The sequence below is a fragment of the Geotrypetes seraphini genome, chromosome 18 (genome assembly GCF_902459505.1).
Source record: "Geotrypetes seraphini chromosome 18, aGeoSer1.1, whole genome shotgun sequence".
In the NCBI taxonomy this organism is placed as follows: domain Eukaryota; kingdom Metazoa; phylum Chordata; class Amphibia; order Gymnophiona; family Dermophiidae; genus Geotrypetes; species Geotrypetes seraphini.
In genome coordinates, this window is record NC_047101.1 from 39,137,578 (window position 1) to 39,157,728 (window position 20,151).

General features: G+C 39.8%; 2 protein-coding genes across 2 annotated transcripts; both read left to right on the forward strand.

The window, feature by feature from the left end:
* Positions 1-203: 203 nt before the first annotated feature.
* LOC117351849 (protocadherin alpha-2-like) lies at positions 204-2,633 on the forward strand. The gene has a single exon (XM_033927698.1). The coding sequence runs from the start codon at positions 204-206 to the stop codon at positions 2,631-2,633; it is 2,430 nt and encodes an 809-aa protein (XP_033783589.1).
* A 9,208-nt stretch (positions 2,634-11,841) lies between these two features.
* Positions 11,842-19,687, forward strand: LOC117351850 (protocadherin alpha-2-like). Its single transcript, XM_033927699.1, has 2 exons — positions 11,842-14,229; positions 19,622-19,687. The coding sequence occupies exons 1-2, from the start codon at positions 11,842-11,844 to the stop codon at positions 19,685-19,687; spliced, it is 2,454 nt and encodes an 817-aa protein (XP_033783590.1).
* The last annotated feature ends 464 nt before the right edge of the window (positions 19,688-20,151 follow it).

Genomic DNA, 20,151 nt, shown 5'->3' on the forward strand with positions numbered 1-20,151 from the left:
AGAATACAATTCCTGACACCAAAGCCCATCCTTCAACTAAGGACAAAAAAAACGTTGGCATTTTTATAAGCTAGATCGCTGTAATTGTTTATTTCCCCCCTGTTCGTGATGCAATGTACTGAAAAGATTTAGCGTATCGTCGATTTAAAGACATGTATATATATTTCCTATCGTGAAGATATAGGAAATAGTTTGAAATCCCAATGGCGATTATTTCACAACGCTTGGAAACCTGGAAACAGAAATTCGTCTGTTGCTTGTTTTTCTTTTCCTTATCGGGTATCATTAATGGACAAATCCGCTATGCAATTCTAGAAGAACTTGATCGGGGCTCCTTTATTGGAGACATTGCCAAAGATTTGGGAATGGATATCAGCAAACCAAAATCTCGAGGACTGAAAATAATCTCCGGGCCCAGGAAAGACTACTTTGCGGTAAATATGAAAAATGGCTATTTATTTGTCAATGAGAAAATCGACAGAGAGGAGCTTTGTGGACAGAACTTGAGATGCTCTTTGAATGTAGAAGCTTTAATAGATAATCCCTTAGAAATGCATAGAATTGAAGTGGAGATTTTAGATTTGAATGATCATTCCCCTGTTTTTCCCGTGAAAGATATGCTTTTTAATGTGTCTGAAATGGCTATTCTTGGGACTCGTTTTCTACTGGAGAAAGCTCAAGATACCGATGTGGGTATTAATTCCCTTCAAACCTACCAGCTCATGGCAAATGAATATTTTGAAATTGATGTTCAAGAAAATAAGGATGGCAGTAAATCCGCAGAACTGGTGTTGAAGAAGGCTTTAGACCGGGAGCTGCAGGGCTTCCATCAGCTCAAGCTAATAGCGTTTGATGGCGGAAACCCGAGAAAGTCAAGCGACCTTAACATTTTAATCAATGTTTTAGATGCAAACGACAATGCTCCTGTGTTTGATCAGTCTGTCTATCAGGCTAAAATATTGGAAAATGCACCTAAAGGTAGCTTGGTAATAAAGCTTAATGCAACTGATAAGGATGAGGGACAAAATGGCGAAATAAAGTATTACTTTGGTAATATAGTTCCTCTTAACATACAGAAAATATTTGGAATCCATTCTGTGAGCGGAGAAATTATCACTCAGGAAATCCTGGATTTTGAAGATATTAATGTGTATGAATTTCAGGTTTCAGCCATTGACAAGGGCCCAGTTGGAGTGGAAACTCATTGTAAGGTCCTAGTAGAACTCGTAGATGTCAATGACAATGCTCCAGAAGTAACCATCAGGTCAATAAGCAGCCCTGTTGCAGAAGATACTAAGCCAGGAACTGTTATAGCTTTATTTGCGATATCAGATAAAGATTCTGGAGTTAACGGCAAAATAACGTCCAGAATATCTCATATCCTTCCATTTACTCTTCAAAACTCCTTCAACAATTATTACTCTTTGATTTTGAAAGAACCATTGGACCGTGAAACGGTGGAGCAATACAACATCTCCATCACGACCACTGACCAAGGCTCTCCTTCGCTGTCCACTACTACAGTCATCACAGTGAAAGTATCTGACGTGAACGATAACAAACCTCAATTTACTCAACCACAGTACATAATATATGTGACGGAAAACAATATTCCTGGAACCTCCATATATGCAATTTCTGCTGTTGATTCTGACTTAAACGAAAATGGTTCTATAAGATATTCTACTTTGGGGAGTGAAACTCACGATAACTTTGTTTCCATAAACCCTAAGACTGGTGAAGTCTATGCTTTGAAATCTTTTGATTTTGAAGACAGAAGCCATTTTCAGTTTCAAGTTCTGGCAGAGGATGGCGGTGTTCAATCGCTGAAAAACAACGCATCTGTTGATATATTTATAGTAGATGCAAATGATAATCCTCCCGTCGTCCTACCTTCTCCTTCTGGAAAGGAGTTTGTCTATACCGAGTCAATCCCTCTTTCTGCACCAGTTGGTTACTTCGTGTCGAAAGTAAGAGCGGTAGATATGGACAGTGGATACAACGCGTGGCTATCTTATCATTTACTTCAAAACTCGACTTCCCTGTTCCACGTGGGGCTTTATACAGGGGAGATCAGGACAGTTCGCTCCTTTAGAGAAAATGAAGAAAAGCTTCAAAAACTGGCCATTCTTGTAAAGGATCATGGGAAACCTCCAATGTCTTCTACAATAACTCTTAATATTATATTAAAAGAAAATATAGAAAAGGAATTACCTGATTTCATTCAAGACTCCAACAATAACAGCAATATTTCTGATCTGAATCTTTATTTAGTTATTTCCATTGCTTTTATCTCCTTTTTGTTTCTCATAACGGTGATCACCTACACTATACTGAGAATGAGCAGAGCTAGGAGCAGCTTCATGGAGTATACTCAGCCTCCATGTCCAGGCACCGGTGGAAGCTGGTGCTACTCTCAAAACCAGCTGTGTAAGGTGAGACTTAGTGCAGAGGTGTCTAAAAGTGACTGCATGGTTTTTAATAGGCACTCTCTAAACTCTTCTGGAAATGAAGTAGAAAGCAAACCTATTCCTCCAGAAACTAATCAAGTGCTGGACAGAGGAAACTTGTTAGTCTCCATCTGCAATAAGGTAAGACAGGCTTTAAAAGTCAACATTTCATTTAAAAAGTAGTTTCAAATTCTTTTGTACATACATTGTCTCTTTCAACTTTGGACATGTTTACAATCTGCATCGTAAAGAGAAGAATACATTGTGTAAAATTAACTAAAAAAGGATCAATGGATGATTATATTATACTTTTAAAATCATTCAATGAAATATTTGAATACTTAGGGATCCTTTTATTAAGCTGCAATAACATTTTTAGTACACGCAGGATTTTAGCGAGCACTAAACCTGTGTTACGCAGCTAGAACTAACGCCAGCTCAATGCTGGCATTAAGGTCTAGTTCGTGTGGCAATTCAACGCATGCTATAACCGCTATCACAGCTTAGTAAAAGGAGCCCTTAATGGCGTTTTGTTTGTAAGAACAAACAATGGGTGAATTGGTCTTGGATCTACAGGTCAAAAGGATGATTTAGATGGGTTATGGGTCAGCACATTGAAAATATGACTCATCTATTTGAAATGGAGACTTACCTGTTCAAGTTCAGTTTCAAATATTACTTTCGAGTTTTCTATCCGTGTGCTCATTTTGATGGGGAACACATAGCAATGACATACCCATGGTTAGCAAGGTAATATAATTCTTGAGAATGACATACTCCTTGCTAAACAGTTACAGAATTAATTGTCATTAATTACATTCAATATATTATGGGATGATGATGGATAATGGGTAACGTAATCAATGGGCCTTGGGGCCGTGGCACATGAGTCAAATGGGTCATTGGTCAGCTTATATGACCCATAGCTTCGTTTGATTAAAAATATAATGCTCAGTGATAATAAAATAATTCTCTACTTGAAAAGAGCCGTACTTTTAAAGACCATGAGGGGGTCTACAATTTGATTTTCTTTTAATGGTTTATCTAAAAGAGCCATCCATTTCAGTCACTATTCAGATTTTCCATTAGGCAGTGATTAAGTTCCACATTGAGTTTTTTGAAAATTAAAATAAAACTTTACAAGAGAAACAAAAGGATATGTTGTACTCAATTTGCTAAAATTTGCAGAATGTGGTCGAGGAATGACAATACTATAGGAGAAATGACTACCAGAATACTCGTACAGGCTAGTGATCTTTTACAAGCCAATTTAGTTCAACATAAAGTAAAGTCATATGAATTATATCCTTTCCCTACACTTTTCTATCATAAATTGTATTTCTTCCCTTATCTTTCTGTGTTATTGTTTTATAATTGTTTTGTTTTCATGTTTTTGTTTTTTAAATTTAATTTTAAATTTCTAATTATTTGGACTTATATTTTATGGAAGCCGCTTAGCTGACACACGATTTGTGGGATATCAAAAATTAATAAACTTGAAACCTGAATTGAAATATTAGATTCAAAGACAAAGCGAAGGTGTTTCAGGGAAAAATCAGCACAAGAAGAAGTATATTACAATTGAAACATTCAAGTGTGTAAACTTTCAAGGGGGATTGCTGGAGACTGGAATGATGGTGGTGCAGAAATTTCTGTGTTTGCCTTTCTGTTTCCATTTCTCAAGGATGATAAAAAGTTAAGTGCATTTCAAGCAGACTTCTTGATTTGATAGGATAGCACCATCTTTGGAAAAGGATGAAGAACCATCATTGCCAATCAGCTTCTATTAAATCTTTTCAGTACCTGGAGTCTGGAAGAATGATATAGGATCATATGAAAACTGAAAATTCTGCAAATTCAGACTAGTCTCGTTTATACTAAAGATTAATTTGTATTTACTGAGTATAAAGGAACATGTTGGAAAGAATCTGGATAATTGTGAATCCATTAAGACTCATTTTTCCATCAACAGAACTAGGATAAAACTTTAAAACATGAAATGAAATCCTTTAGAAAGACATTCTAGTCTGGACTTTTTTGAGAAATAGATGCGTATTGTAAAAGGGGAAAATTAACATAAAAGTCTTAGGGGCCCTTTAACTGAATGGATTTAAGGTAGGATTAATGCACAGAAACAGGCTACCAGGTGACCGAGTTAAGGGGTTTTATGGCTGAGTGTTTGTTTCCATATGTTAAATTATATGTTTCTGAATTTTCCAAAAGTATTAATTTGGGGGCATGGCATGGTTGCAGAATGGATGTGGAAACATTAACCATCCTACTGCATTATACATTCCATGTGCTAACTGGTTCACATGTTAAGGAGGTGGTAAATGCTCCTTTTTGTTAAATATCAGGCGGTCAGAGCCCAGTTCTATAAAGTGTGCCTAAAATTTAGACACTGACTAGTGCGGCACTAAGTGCAATTCTATAAAAGTGAAGCACACTTTATAGAATCATGCTTAGCATCACTAGGCGTGCTTAGGCTGCACCAGGCATCCTAATTTTATGAGGGGCCGCTGAAAAGTTCACAGCCCTTCCAACAAAGTTGGGGCAGTCTCCATCGAGTTCTAGACACTTACGGCCTCTTTTACAAAGCCGTGCTAGCGGATGCGCTGCGCTAACGGCCCCGAAGCCCATAGAGATTTAAAGGGTTTCGGGGCTGTTGCCGCACGGCAGCCGCTAGCTCGGCTTTGTAAAAGAGGCCATTAGTTCAGTGATTTCCCCCTTCTTCATTCCATCAGAAAAATATGGAATGAAATAAAGTGGAAAATTGCTGGACTGAATATATAGCTTTTAATGGAGACTGCCCTAACTTTGTTGGTCGGGCTAAGAACTTTTCAGTGGCCCTTTGTAGGCCCACCCTATTTATGCCAGGGTTTTCTTCACCTAAATACTTGTGCCTAATTCACAAAGAGCCATCCTCACAAAATGTATGAATATAATCGAAATCAAAATCAAAATAACAACTCTAACAAACTTCCAGTGATGTGATGAATCCCTAAATGGGGTGTCAGATTGACCAATTAAAGTAGAACACTTCACCAGTCTGTCAATTCTTCATTCGAATTGGTTTATCATAGTGATCTATTTATATTTTTTTACTTTTTGTGCTCTTTATATGTTTTTCATAGAAATAAATTAAGTATTAAAAGTGACTTATCTTCTTTGAACTGTAGGTAATGTTTTGGATCATGTTGTATAGAGCAGTGTTTTTCAACCTTTTTTGGGCAAAGGCACACTTGTTTCATGAAAAAAATCACGAGGCACACTGGACACCACCATTAGAAAATGTTAAAAAATTTAACTCTCTGCCTATATTGACTATATATAAAGTAATTCTCTTGAATAGGAATCAAATAAACACAAAGAAAGTATTTTATAATTACTTTATTACGAAATAAAAATTATAAAAATTATAAAATACTTTATTCAGTGCGAAACCTGGGTCTGTTTGGCTGAACACAAAGCTGATATTCTGGCTGGAATCGAAGAAAGACACACACATAGCTCTTCGTCAACAGCTCTCAGTCTCTCTCTGTATTTGGTTTTTATAGCATACAAAAATAGACAAATATACCCTCCATCCTTTTTATTAAACCACAATAGCAGTTTTTAGCGCAGGGAGCTGCGCTGAATGTCCAGCGCTGCTCTTGACGCTCATAGGCTCCCTGCGCTAAAAACCACTATTGCGGTTTAGTAAAAGGTGACCATATTGTAAAATATAGACAGCAGATATAAATTCAGAACTGTGCATAGTAAGTGAAGGGAAGTTTTCATCTCTGGGAATTTACCCAGTTAACTATTAAGTTATTTGGGCAAATTCCTTTGAAAACTGTGGTAATACTGCCTCCACTTTGCTAAATTTAAAATAAAATCATTTTTCCTACCTTGTCTGGTGATTTCTGGTTGCACTTTCTTCTTCTGACTGTGCATCCAATCTTTCTTCCCTTCTATCAACCTGTATGCTTTCTCTCCTCCACACCTCATTCCCTCCCCCAACTTTTTCTTCCTCTCTCCCTGACCTTTCTTTCTTTTTTTTCTTCTTTCCTTCTGTTTCCCTGCCTGCCCCCTTTCTTTCTTTCTCCCTGCCGTTCCCCAAGCCACTGCCACTGCCGCTGCCATCGGGGAACAGGACCCACCAATGGATAACAGGCCCCAAAGCCGACGCCGACGCATGCTCTCCCTGACGTCAATTCTGCAATCGGAGAGGAAGTTCCGCCCAGCCAGGCAGCGATTGGCTGGCCCGAACTTCCTCTCCGACTGCAGAATTGACGTCGGGGAGAAGAAGACTTATCGGCTCGATAGATTAGATCGCCAAGACAAAGTGAGTCCTGGGTGATTGACTCACTTTGCCTTGGCGAGTTACTGGCGCCCCTGCCTCGGGCCCCCTGTCAGCTCCGGGCCCTGCGGCCCTGCGGCACACCAGGCAACATCTCGCGGCACACTAGTGTGCCGCGGAACAGCGGTTGAAAAACACTGGTATAGAGTATGTTTCTCCAGCGTTCAAATCAACGCTCCCCTCTGCTGGAGAAACATACTCTATACCAGTGGTTCCCAACCCTGTCCTGGAGGAACACCAGGCCAATTGGGTTTTCAGGCTAGCCCTAATGAATATGCATGAAGCAAATTTGCATGCCTATCACTTCCATCATATGCAAATCTCTCTCATGCATATTCATTAGGGCTAGCCTGAAAACCCGATTGGCCTGGTGTTCCTCCAGGACAGGGTTGGGAATCACTGCTCTATACAACATGATCCAAAACATTACCTACAGTTCAAAGAAGATAAGTCACTTTTAATACTTAATTTATTTCTATGAAAAACGTATAAAGAGCACAAAAAGTAAAAAAATATAAATAGATCATTATGATAAACCATTGGGGTCGAATGAAGAATTGACAGACTGGTGAAGTGTTCTACTTTAATTGGTCAATCTGACACCCCATTTAAGGATTCATCACATCACTGGAAGTTCGTTAGAGTTGTTATTTTAATTCACAAAGAGACGCCTAACTCAGAAACACATCCATGATCCGCCCCTAAACACACCTACTTTAGGTAGGCACGTTGGACTAGGAACCTACTTTTTATAGAACCATGTTTTTTGAGTTGGGTGTCTAACTTTCAATTATGTCCAATTAAAGCTAATTAGGAGGTGTTAAGTGCCAATTACTGGTACCAATTAAGCCTATTGATCAATTAAGTTAGGCACCTACATTGGTTAGGTGTGCTGATGTACGTGCCTAACTTTAGGTGGATTACATTGAATTTGCAAGTAAGTGCTCCAGTGTTAACTGATAGTAAGTACCATGTGTTAATCCAAATATTAATACACAACCTGCAATATAAAATTGTAGGAACCCCCATTCTTAATGTATCATTAATTCTGAGCTTGTTTTGGGTTAATGATTTCAACCTGCTGGATGCTGACTGGAAAGTTCCGTCTGCGGAATCAGAAAGAAGTAGGGAGGTCATGGATGCCTTTCAAGGGGCTCTGTTCAGACAAATGATGATGGACCCCACGAGGGAAAAAGTGATACTAGATCTGGTGCTCACAAATGGTGAAAGTGTCTCCGATGTCCGAGTGTGGGCCTCGGAAGTAGCGATCATCATATGGTTTGGTTCAATATAACAGCCTAAGTGGAGGATTTCAAACCTGCAGAAAGAGCTGATGGGATGGGAAGACATAAGAGAAGTAGAAAAACGGTGGCCCAAGTTGAAAGGTATAATAAAAAGAGCTGCAATAGAAAAAGCTACTGACTTTTATGTGAAGAAAATAAATAAAAATAAGAAAAAAAGGAAACCGATAGGGTTTTTCAAACTAGTGCTGGAAAAAAAATAAAAGAAAAAAGAATTGGTGTTTGTGAAATATTAAAAAAAAACCTTAAGAAGAGGAGTACAGAGAGGAATATTGGATAAAACTGAAAGAAGTCAGAGAGATACATCTGGCGAAAGCGCAAACAGAAGAGCAAATGGCTATAAATTTAAAAAAGGTAGACAAAAGTTTTTCAGGTATATTAGTGAAAGGAGAAAGACAAAAAATGGAATTACGAGACTGAAAGAAGGTATGGAATGGTATGGAGAGGTATGCTATGTGGAGAGTGATGAGGACAAAGCAAATGTGCTAAATCATGGTAAATGAATCTAATTGAATTCTTTGACTGGGTGACCAGGGAATTGGATCAAAGACATGCACTAGATGTAATTTACTTAGATTTCAGCAAAGCCTTTGACATGGTTCCTCATAGGAGACTCTTAAACAAACTCCATGAGCTGAAGTTAGGGCCCAAAGTGGTGAACTGGATTAGAAGCTGGTTGATGGAATTTGCTCAGAGGAGGGAAAGGTGAGTAGTGGAGTGGGACCGATTCTGTTCAATATGTTGTGAGTGACATTGCTGAAGGGTTAGAAGGTAAGGTTAGCCTTTTTGCAGATGATACCAAGGTTTGTAACAGAGTGGACACCTCGGAGGGAGTGGAAAACATGAAAAGGGATCTGCAAAAGTTGGAATGGTCTAACATCTGGCAACTAAATTTCAATGTGAAGAAGTGCAGAGTGATGCATTTGGGGCTAGGAATCTGAGGGAACAGTATGTGCTGGAAGGTGAGAGGCTGATAAGCACTGATGGAGAGAAGAACCTTGGGTGATTGTGTTTGAGGATCTAAAGGCAGCTAAATAGTGTGATAAGGTGGTGGCTGTAGCCAGAAGGATGCTGGGCTATATAGAAATAGGAATAACAAGCAGAAGAAGGGAGGTGTTGATGCCCCTATACTGTATAGGTCATTGGTGAGGCCGCACTTGGTGTATTGTGTTCAGTATCTGGTGAAGGATATAAAAAGACTTGAAGTGGTCCAGAGGGAGGCGATGAAAATGGAAAGGGGTTTGAACAAAAAGAAGAATGAGAAGAGACCGAAAGATCTAAATATGTATACTCTGGAGGAGAGGAGGGATATGGGAAATATGATACAGATGTTTAAGTACTTGATAGGTATTAATATAGACTCAAGAGAAGAGAAAATGGTAAAATTAGAAGGCATAATTTGAGGTTGCAGGGAGAAAGACTCAGGAGCAATGTTAGGAAATTCTTTTTCACGGAGAGGGTGGTAGATGCCTCCCGAGGGAAGTGGTGGAGAGGAAAATGGTGAAGGAATTCAAAAAAGCATGGGATAAACATAGAGGATCTCTAATTAGAAAAAGAAGGATGTGAATTAAAGAACTAAGGCTGGTACTGGACAGACTTGCATGGTCTGTGTCCCGTATGTGATGATCTAGTGTAGGATGGGCTGGGGAGGGCATCAATGGGAACTCCACTAACATGGAACATGAGGATGTTACTGGCCAGACTTTATGGTAGATATCCTGCAAACAGGATGGTTGGATAGGCTGGAGTGAGCTTGGATGGCAAGTTCAGCTTTTGGAACCTAGTTTCAAGTTTATTAGGCTTTTATATACCGCCTATCAAGGACAATACCAGGTGGACGTTACATTCTATGACCCAGAAATGTCAAAAAGAGACAAGTTATTTTAATCATGTATTTTTAATGAACCGTTCAGGTCTTTATCTGCTGTCATTGACTATCCCCCTCTTTTACTAAGGTGTGCTAGCCGATTTAGCACATGCTAGCGATTAGCGCACACTAAATGCTAATGCACCCATTATATTCTATGGATGCATTAGCATTTAGAGTGTGCTAATCATTAGCACATGCTAAATCGGTTAGCGCATGGTAAATCGGTTAGAGCGCCTTAGTAAAAGGACCCCTATGTTGTATGTTACTATTATAGAAAGTTAAGCCCAAGACCTAAAAGCATTTTAGTAAAAAGTCATTACTATCATGCTTTTCTTAGTGGGTGAATTTCCCTTTGTAGCTAAAAAAGGGAAGAGAAAAATATACATTTATATGACTCAAAAAAGAAATTAGTGGTGTAATAGTGGATGTCACAGATGTATGAAAAATTATTAAGATGTGCTGGGGATTGGAAAACATTTCAAACATAAATTGACTAAGATATAAGATAACCCATAAGTCTTTCCATCTTCTATAATAAAACCCTAAGCGCACATGCGCACTTAGGGTTTTGTGATCCCTGCCACTGTGCTGTATCCATCCGTGCCAAATTCCATTTCTGGCATGTGGGGCGGCTTGCGATGGTGATTTCAGCAGTGGTTTGACTCCTGCGCTGCCGGGACACCTCTTCTCACCTCCCTCGACCAGCAAACGCAGCAGCCGTGGGGCATTTGCTATAGCAATAGCCCTGAGGCTGCCTGGGCTAGCAGATGCTGGACAGGGGGAGAAGGGAAAGGAGAAGGCCTACTGCTGGACAGGGGGATCAGGTAAGAGGTGTTGCTGGATGGGGGAGGGGGGTAAAGGAAGGGAGAAGGCCTACTGCTGGACAGGGGGAGCAGGAAAGAGGTGCTGCTGGATGGGGGGGGTAAAAGGAAGGGAGAAGGGCTACTGCTGGAGAGGGGGAGCAGGGAAGGGGTGGTGGTGGACAGTTGAGGAAAGAGAGAGAGAGAAAGAAAGACAGAAAGCGGACAAGGAGAGAGAGAAAGAAAGAAAGAAAGAAAGAAAGAAAGAAAGAAAGAAAGAAAGAAAGAAAGAAAGAAAGAAAGAAAGAAAGAAAGAAAGACAGAAAAACACATCTATTCTAGCACCCGTTAATGTAACGGGCTTAAAGACTAGTCAGAATATAAACAAACACAAGTAGAAGGAAAACATTCTATCTAGCTTTTGTTCCGGTCACAATGCATTCCCCATGACAATTTATCCCACACCCTCCCACAATACTCCTTATGAAGCCCTGGGATTCCTAACGATACTATTTTTGACGTTATGCACTTCATCTGATGGCAGCCAAGATCGTGGTTTTACTCTCGTCTGTCCATCCTTAAATGGAAGAACTTTGCTAATTATGGGATTAAGAAAACTATGTTACATTTCTTTCTTAGCTGTCAGAATAGTATTAAAGGTGGGCTTATTTCTTCATAGTGGTCGTTTAGTGTTTGAATTTGTATTAAACGATGGTCCTGATGTCTTTTTTTCTTGTACTAATGGAAAGATAGTTTTATAATGGTGTAATCATTATTATGTTTCACATCGACCTGTAACAACCTCATGAAAAGCAGTGAATAATGACAGTAAAGAAAATCTCCACACGGTGTCGCTGTCTATCCATCCACGACAGAATACAATTCCTGACACCAAAGCCCATCCTTCAACTAAGGACAAAAAAAACGTTGGCATTTTTATAAACTAGATCGCTGTAATTGTTTATTTCCCCCCTGTTCGTGATGCAATGTACTGAAAAGATTTAGCATATCGTCGATTCAAGGAAAGGTATATATATATTTCTTGTCGTGAAGATATAGGAAATAGTTTGAAATCCCAATGGCGATTATTTCACAACGCTTGGAAACCTGGAAACAGAAATTCGTCTGTTGCTTGTTTTTCTTTTCCTTATCGGGTATCATTAATGGACAAATCCGCTATGCAATTCTAGAAGAACTTGATCGGGGCTCCTTTATTGGAGACATTGCCAAAGATTTGGGAATGGATATCAGCAAACCAAAATCTCGAGGACTGAAAATAATCTCCCGGCCCAGGAAAGAGTACATTGCGGTAAATATGGAAAATGGCTATTTATTTGTCAATGAGAAAATCGACAGAGAGGAGCTTTGTGGACAGAACTTGAGATGCTCTTTGAATGTAGAAGCTATAATAGATAATCCCTTAGAAATACATAGAATTGAAGTGGAGATTTTAGATTTGAATGACCATTCCCCTGCTTTTCCGGTGAAAGATATGCTTTTTAACGTATCTGAATTGGCTTTGATTGGGACTCGTTTTCCGCTGGAGAAACCTCATGATCCTGATGTGGGAATTAATTCCCTACAAACCTACGAGTTCACTGCAAATGAATATTTTGAACTGAAGGTTCAAGAAAACAGCGATGGGAGTAAATCCGCAGAACTGGTGTTGAACAAGGCTTTAGACCGGGAGCTGCAAAGCTTCCATCAGCTCAAGCTAATAGCGTTTGATGGCGGAAACCCGAGGAAGTCAAGCGACCTTAATATTTTGATCAATGTTTTAGATGCAAACGACAATGCTCCTGTGTTTGATCAGGCTGTCTATCGGGCTAAAATATTGGAAAATGCACCTAAAGGAAGTTTGGTAATAAAACTTAATGCAACTGATTTGGATGAGGGACAAAATGGTGAAATAAGATATTATTTTGGTAATATGGTTCCTCTTAAAATACAGAAAAAATTTGGAATCCACTCTATGAGCGGAGAAATTATCACTCAAGAGGTCCTGGATTTTGAAGACATTAATCTGTATGAAATTCAGGTTTCAGCCATTGACAAGGGATCACATGGGGTGAAAGCTCATTGTAAGGTCCTAGTAGAACTCATAGATGTCAATGACAATGCTCCAGAAGTAAACATTAAGTCCTTAAGCACTCCTATTGCAGAAGACATAAAACCAGGAACTGTTATAGCTTTAATTTCAATATCAGATAAAGATTCTGGAGTGAACGGCAAAATATCATCTAGTATACCCAATATCCTTCCATTTACTCTTCAGAACTCCTTCAACAATTATTACTCTTTGATTTTGAAAGAACCATTGGACCGTGAAACGGTGGAGCAGTACAACATCTCCATCACGACCACTGACCAAGGCTCTCCTTCGCTGTCCACTACTACAGTCATCACAGTGAAAGTATCTGACGTGAACGATAACAAACCTCAATTTACTCAACCACAGTACATAATCTATGTGACGGAAAACAATATCCCTGGAACCTCCATATATTCAATTTCTGCTGTTGATTCTGACTTAAACGAAAATGGTTCTATAAGATATTCTAATTTGGGGAGTGAAACTCACGATAACGTTGTTTCCATAAACCCTAAGACTGGTGAAGTCTATGCTTTGAAATCTTTTGATTTTGAAGACAGAAGCCATTTTCAGTTTCAAGTTCTGGCAGAGGATGGCGGTGTTCAATCGCTGAAAAACAACGCATCTGTTGATATATTTATAGTAGATGCAAATGATAATCCTCCCCTCGTCCTGCCTTCTCCTTCTAGAAAGGAGTTTGTCTATATCGAGTCAATCCCTCTTTCTGCACCAGTTGGTTACTTCGTGTCGAAAGTAAGAGCGGTAGATATGGACAGTGGATACAACGCGTGGCTATCTTATCATTTACTTCAAAACTCGACTTCCCTGTTCCACGTGGGGCTTTATACAGGGGAGATCAGGACAGTTCGCTCCTTTAGAGAACATGAAGAAAAGCTTCAAAAACTGGCCATTCTTGTAAAGGATCATGGGAAACCTCCACTGTCTTCTGCAATAACTCTTAATATTATATTAAAAGAAAATATCGAAAAGGAATTACCTGATTTCATTCAAGACTCCAACAGTAACACCAATATTTCTGATCTGAATCTTTATTTAGTTATTTCCATTGCTTTTATCTCCTTTTTGTTTCTCATAACGGTGATCACCTACACTATACTGAGAATGAGCAGAGCTAGGAGCAGCTTCATGGAGTATACTCAGCCTCCATGTCCAGGCACCGGTGGAAGCTGGTGCTACTCTCAAAACCAGCTGTGTAAGGTGAGACTTAGTGCAGAGGTGTCTAAAAGTGACTGCATGGTTTTTAATAGGCACTCTCTAAACTCTTCTGGAAATGAAGTAGAAATCAAACCTACTCCTCCAGAAACTAATCAAGTGCTGGACAGAGGAAACTTGTTAGTCTCCATCTGCAATAAGGTAAGACAGGCTTTAAAAGTCACATTTCATTTAAAAAGTAGTTTCTAATTCTTTTGTACACAGTCTCATTCAGGTGACTTTGGATGTATGCTATCTACATTGTAGAGGGAATAAGAAATCATGTGAAATAGCTAAAAAAAAAAAAAAAAAAAAAAGAAGAATGCATGATTATTTTATACTTTTAAAACATGCCATGAAATAATAGAAGGAATAAATGGTATTTTGTGTGCATAAAAATATTTACAACCTCTGTCATCACATATGGAAAATTCTATAATCCAATACCATTTATGTTAATAGGTTTTTAGTGTTTTATTAAGTTGATGTATACATGTTAGGAAAATAATCTCAATTTATGGGAGTTTTCTCTACACAGATAATGGAAGAATAATGTTAAATATTAGAAGATTCTAGAACAGGTGCAGAGGAAAGGACAAAGTAAGAATGAATCCTGAATATTTTCTAAAATTTAAAATGCTTAATTTTTACCATATTATAAATGGGGAAAATCAGTCCTTGGAAGGTGAATCCCCAAGCTCTGTGGCAATTAAACCCAGAACAAGGAATGGTCACCCAGCATTCCCAGCAGGTCAAATGGGAAGTTGGTTGCAACAGATTAGTCATAGATCCATATATTCAAAAAATGACCCATCTTTTTTTTAACATTAAGGGCTCCTTTTACTAAGGTGCGCTAACCCCACGCTACACGCCAAGAACTAACGCTAGCTCAATGCTGGCGTTAGTGTCTAGCGTGCGCAGCAATGCAGCCCATGCTAAGTGCGTGCTAAAACCGCTAGCGCAGCTTAATAAAAGGAGCCCTAAGGGCTTACACATTCAAATTCAATTTGAAATATTACTTTACAGTTATATCCACATCTAGGAACTTTCTAGTGAGCATGACCACACAAAACATGATGGCTGCCACACTCGGGACCCTGGCTCCCTCCCTCTCCTCTCTTGCTGCCATATATCTTAGTGTGACATTGCTGGAATCATTTTTGACATCACTGGGATGTCCTCCCTCTAATTAGCGGGTCAGTGAGGGAGGGGGTAGAAGTCAATGAAAGCCCCCATGTTCCAGCAAAGGACAGGTTCAAATAATATGAATAAGAAGATTATAAATAATTCAAAATACTGCAATAAAAATGATCACAAGAACATGAAAATTTGACCATGTTACGTCCCTCTTAAAGAACACCCACTGGTTATACATAAATCATAGAATCACTTATAAAATAGCTTTAATAACATTTAAGGTACAAATGTTTAAAGCTCCATTATAACAGCGGAAGCTGGAGCGGCCCGCGTTCTTAATGCAAACATCTTCCTGCCCATCAAACCCTTAATCAAACCCCAAGAAGACACGTAAACCTGAGTGGAGAAACCTGGCCGCAGCTCTGTTTATTGACAATTAACATATTTAAATAACATTTACATATTATAAATAACATAACCAACAACATTAAATAACAATTTATCCCTTAAACCAGCAAGTTTCAAGTTTCAAGTTTATTATAATATTTGATTAAACGCTTTTCAGATTACAAAGCGTTTTACAAAGGCAATAAAATCACAAATACATTAAAATTAAAAATGACTACTTTAAAAAAGTAAAAAACAAACTGGGGTGACATGCCACATGAAACGGTAGGAAAGAAAGAAAAAATACAATTTTAAAATAAAATAACCCAAATGGGGTAGTACATTAGGAAGGTGAGGGAGAAAAAATTTAGAACAGAAGAAAAGTTAAAAGGGAAGGGGATCTTAATTTGATGAAGGGTGATGAAAGTAGGAAATAACCAGCAAAAAAAAAAAACAAAAAACTTTTAGTTAAAGGCTTCTTTAAAAAGAAGACACTTTAAGCTATTCTTAAATTTTTGCAAGTCTGGTTCAAGTCTTAAATAAAGAGGGAGTGAGTTCCAAATTGTTGGAGCAGTAACCGAGAAAATCAAGTCACGGCGAGTACCAATGATTTTTAAAGAGGGAACATATAGGGTGGATTGTGAGGATGATCTGAGAACTCTAGGCGAATTGTATGGAATCAGATGTCTATCTATAAATGCTGGAGTATTATTTTTTAATGTCTTAAAGACTAAAAGAGCTATTTTAAATGTTATCCTATATGAAATGGGAAGCCAATGGGCATGTTGGAGTAGAGGCGTAACGTGGTCGAATTTTTTAGAACCTGAAATTACCTTTATTGCGGTGTTTTGTATAATGGTATCACCATTGCGACCCAGATCCCGAGCTACTGACTCAGATGTAAATGGCCCCCGACCCTGCCATCTAAGTAAGGGTCCGAGGGGTGGCATGTCCCCACATGCCCCATTGTCCAGGGTCATCCGACCCACCAGGCACGGCTCCCAACCGGCCCACCGCTCATCCCCATGATGAGACCAGCCGCTAGTAGCTCGGGATACCGCCAACTGAATCAAACACTCACCCCAGGTACTAACGGGCGGGAGGGCGGGAAAGTTGTCTCGGAGGACCGGAAACCGTTAAGGTCCTCCGAGTGCCCTCCTTATATGCTCTACCCACCCTCACTAGGGCCGCGACTTTTGCCCTATCAGAGGCCAATCCCACGGTGGGAAGGCCTCTATCCCCCCGATTTAAACTTTTCCCTCCTTCCTTAACTCCCCCCCCTTCACTAATCCCTTCCCGACGGACGGCCCCGCGGGCCTCCCAGCTCCGCGTTAGAGCCGTCCATCGAGACAAGCTCTCTGACTTTTTATTCTTGGAAAGAGTACTCATCCCTTACAACCCCTCAAGAACACTAAGGAGTCCTTATATCAAGCCGCGCTAGTGGGGTTAACGCGCGCGCCTTTTCATCACGCGTTAACCCCTGCGCTGGCCAAAAACTACCGCCTGCTCAAGAGGAGGCAGTAGCGGCTAACACGTCCCGTGGTTTAGCACATGCTATTACGTACGTTAAACCGCTATGTGGCTTGATTAAAGGAGCCCTAAGATCGGAGGACAAAAATCTTCTTTCCATTCCCTCTCTGAGGTTCATAAACACAAGGTATAATACCCTATTTTCAGTTACAGCCCCTCAGACCTGGACTTTATTACCGGCTCAGCTGAGGGAGGAAACAATCCTAGATAAATTCAAAGGGAAACTAAAAAGTTTTCTGTTTAAAGATGCTTTTAAATCATAATCCTTACGAGGCTTTTGCTCATAGATATGTTTATATCTTATATTTTTTTCCCTTTTTTGTACTCTATCCTATATTGATTTTATTTATTTATTTTAAAATTTGTATACTGTTTAAATCTGAACGGTTTACATATCGTTACATAATTCAATAAAACAAATGAAACCAAACAAACATGAACATGATTGTAGTTCCTACACTGCGGCCCTCTGGTCAAAGACCAGCGCCCTAACTGAGACTAGCCCTATCTGCGTACGTTCCAGTTCAGTAGGAACTTGTCTAACTTTGTCTTCAATCCCTGGAGGGTGTTTTCTCCTATGACAGACTCCGGAAGAGTGTTTCAGTTTTCTACCACTCTCTGGGTGAAGAAGAACTTCCTTACGTTTGTACGGAATCTATCTCCTTTTAGCTTTAGAGAGTGCCCTCTGGTTCTCTCTACCTTGGAAAGGGTGAACAACCTGTCTTTATCTACTTTGTCTTGAATCCCTGGAGGGTGTTTTCTCCTATGACAGACTCCAGAAGAGTGTTTCAGTTTTCTACCACTCTCTGGGTGAAGAAGAACTTCCTTACGTTTGTACAGAATCTATCCCCTTTCAACTTTAGAGAGTGCCCTCTCGTTCTCCCTGCCTTGGAGAGGGTGAACAACCTGTCCTTATCTACTAAGTCTACCCCCTTCAGTACCTTGAATGTTTCGATCATGTCCCCTCTCAATCTCCTATGTTTGAGGGAGAAAAGGCCCAGATTCTCTAATCTTTCACTGTATTCTCTAATCTTTCACTGTATGTCCGTGTTCATGTCATTGTCTACCAAAACACTTTGTTTGTCTCCCCCATTTTTATTGTACATCGCTTTCAAATTCTGAAAAAGCAATATAATCAAACTTTTAAATAAACTTGAAACTGGAAATAGATATGTCCACTTAAGTTGCTCCTCTTGACCATCTGCACAGATTAGAGTTCAGCTCTGTGCTGCACATGAGCATTTCCTTTTTTCCAGCCTGAGACCGATTGTGCTTCTCTCCAGCCTGAGACCAGATTTGTTGCTCCTGTGTAATCCTACACCAACAACACTGCATCCTGCTCACTGCACCTGAATTGTTATGTTGGAGAGTGTGTAACTCCTATGTAGGAGTTGAGGAAAAGGGAGGTAAATGTTGCCCCTCTACTTGTTTCTAAATGTCTTTGGTGTCTGCTGGGCCTCCTTTATTACTTATCTTCCTCTCCCCCACCAGTAGGGGCAATATTTGCTCTAATGCCCTGTTATTTTCTTTTTTGCCCTTTGATGCATGGTTTAAGTGTAGGCTTGCTTCTCATGCTTGTTTCTACTTTCTTTTCTTAGGGCTGGTGAATTAGAACTCTGCTGCCGAGGAAGTTTCTTATTTGCTTGCCTAATACTAGTCTACAATAATTTCTTTTCAGGTCTCGATTCAGTGTTGGTTTGGGTTTTGCTTTCCATGGTAACGTGCAGTCTCATAGTTTCATTTTCACTTTGCTGAACTTAGTGTACAAACTATACCCATGTGATTCAGTGACACTCCAAAGTGCCTCAGCGTATCAGGTCATGCTGAAGTTGTACCCAAAATGCACTTTTCCAGTGTTTCTCAGCTAGCTCTGATGGTGTTTCTGGCTCAGGACATCCAAGGCCCTACCTGTATTCCTAAGTTTCCACTCCTGTGGTTTTCTCCTCTAGGAGACCTTTTCATTTGTCATTCAGTGATGCTTCTTAGCGCAGCCTCTTGACATCCCCAAAAGTCCATATATGGATATTACAGTATGCTTGACATGTCCCAGGGAGACGATGGAAACCCTGAGTTGTTGGAAGTGCAAGAGCCTTAACAAGAACACAACAATGTGGATGATAGCCAGTCAGACATGGTACTCCTATCCTTATGTGGGAGCTCATAGCTCTATGAGTTGAGTGTTTGCACAGAGAGTAGTGGTGCAGACATGCCTCTACCCTTGAATGACCACTTATCACAGCCATCTCATGACCACTTAGAGGTGAGAGACAACAGGCGGCATCACAGTCACAGGCAAACACCTTCACAACACTGTTTTCCTTGAGATGAGGGAAATGTTACAATGCAAGTTCCCATGAGAGATATTCCTATTGATCACAATCCAGATCTGCAGAGAAAGTACCTACAGCTGCCAAGTCTCAAAGACACATCACCCATGTTAATGGTCTTGGGCTTGTCTATGCTTTGTTCAGAACTTTTTTCACTCTGTCCTTCTTTTTAGTCTTACACTTGGAGAACTGATAGTTCAATTGAGAGCAAACACCAATGGTGGACTGTGCTTCTCTGATATCACAACAGATGAAAGGAAGATCCACATGTGCTTTACCATATCTAAAACTGACTACTTGGAAAGGGTCACTTGATCATGCTACACTTCTGTTCTGAGACTTCCTACCAACCCGCTTTACAACTTGTGGGCTTATCTGGCTGTCTGCCTACCTGGTGAACACATACTTCTGATTCACTATGATGCTAAATTTCAATTTACATCTGTCTTCCACAGGGCACTCCTTGAGATAGGATAACATCCTGAGGACTTTAGAATTGGCACAACTACAGCTGATTTCCAGCAAGGCCTCCTTGCTTCTGTCATTTAGGATCTTAGCAATTGGATGTGTGGGTTATATCAGGCCATGTAGGTAGGCTGAGGCTCCTTCTTCATTTTTCAGGGCTCCCAGACCATTGGTGCACAGCTTGGATAATTGGACATTTGTACATTCAAGGAGCTGGGCAACAGTTAAGGCCCCACCC

Bases quoted from the DNA above. Each gene is read 5' to 3' on its own strand.
- LOC117351849 (XM_033927698.1), top strand. From the start codon at position 204: ATGGCGATTATTTCACAACGCTTGGAAACCTGGAAACAGAAATTCGTC.
- LOC117351850 (XM_033927699.1), top strand. From the start codon at position 11,842: ATGGCGATTATTTCACAACGCTTGGAAACCTGGAAACAGAAATTCGTC. The intron at 14,230-19,621 runs GTAAGACAGGCT...CCTTCTTTTTAG, and splicing joins TAGTCTCCATCTGCAATAAG to TCTTACACTTGGAGAACTGA.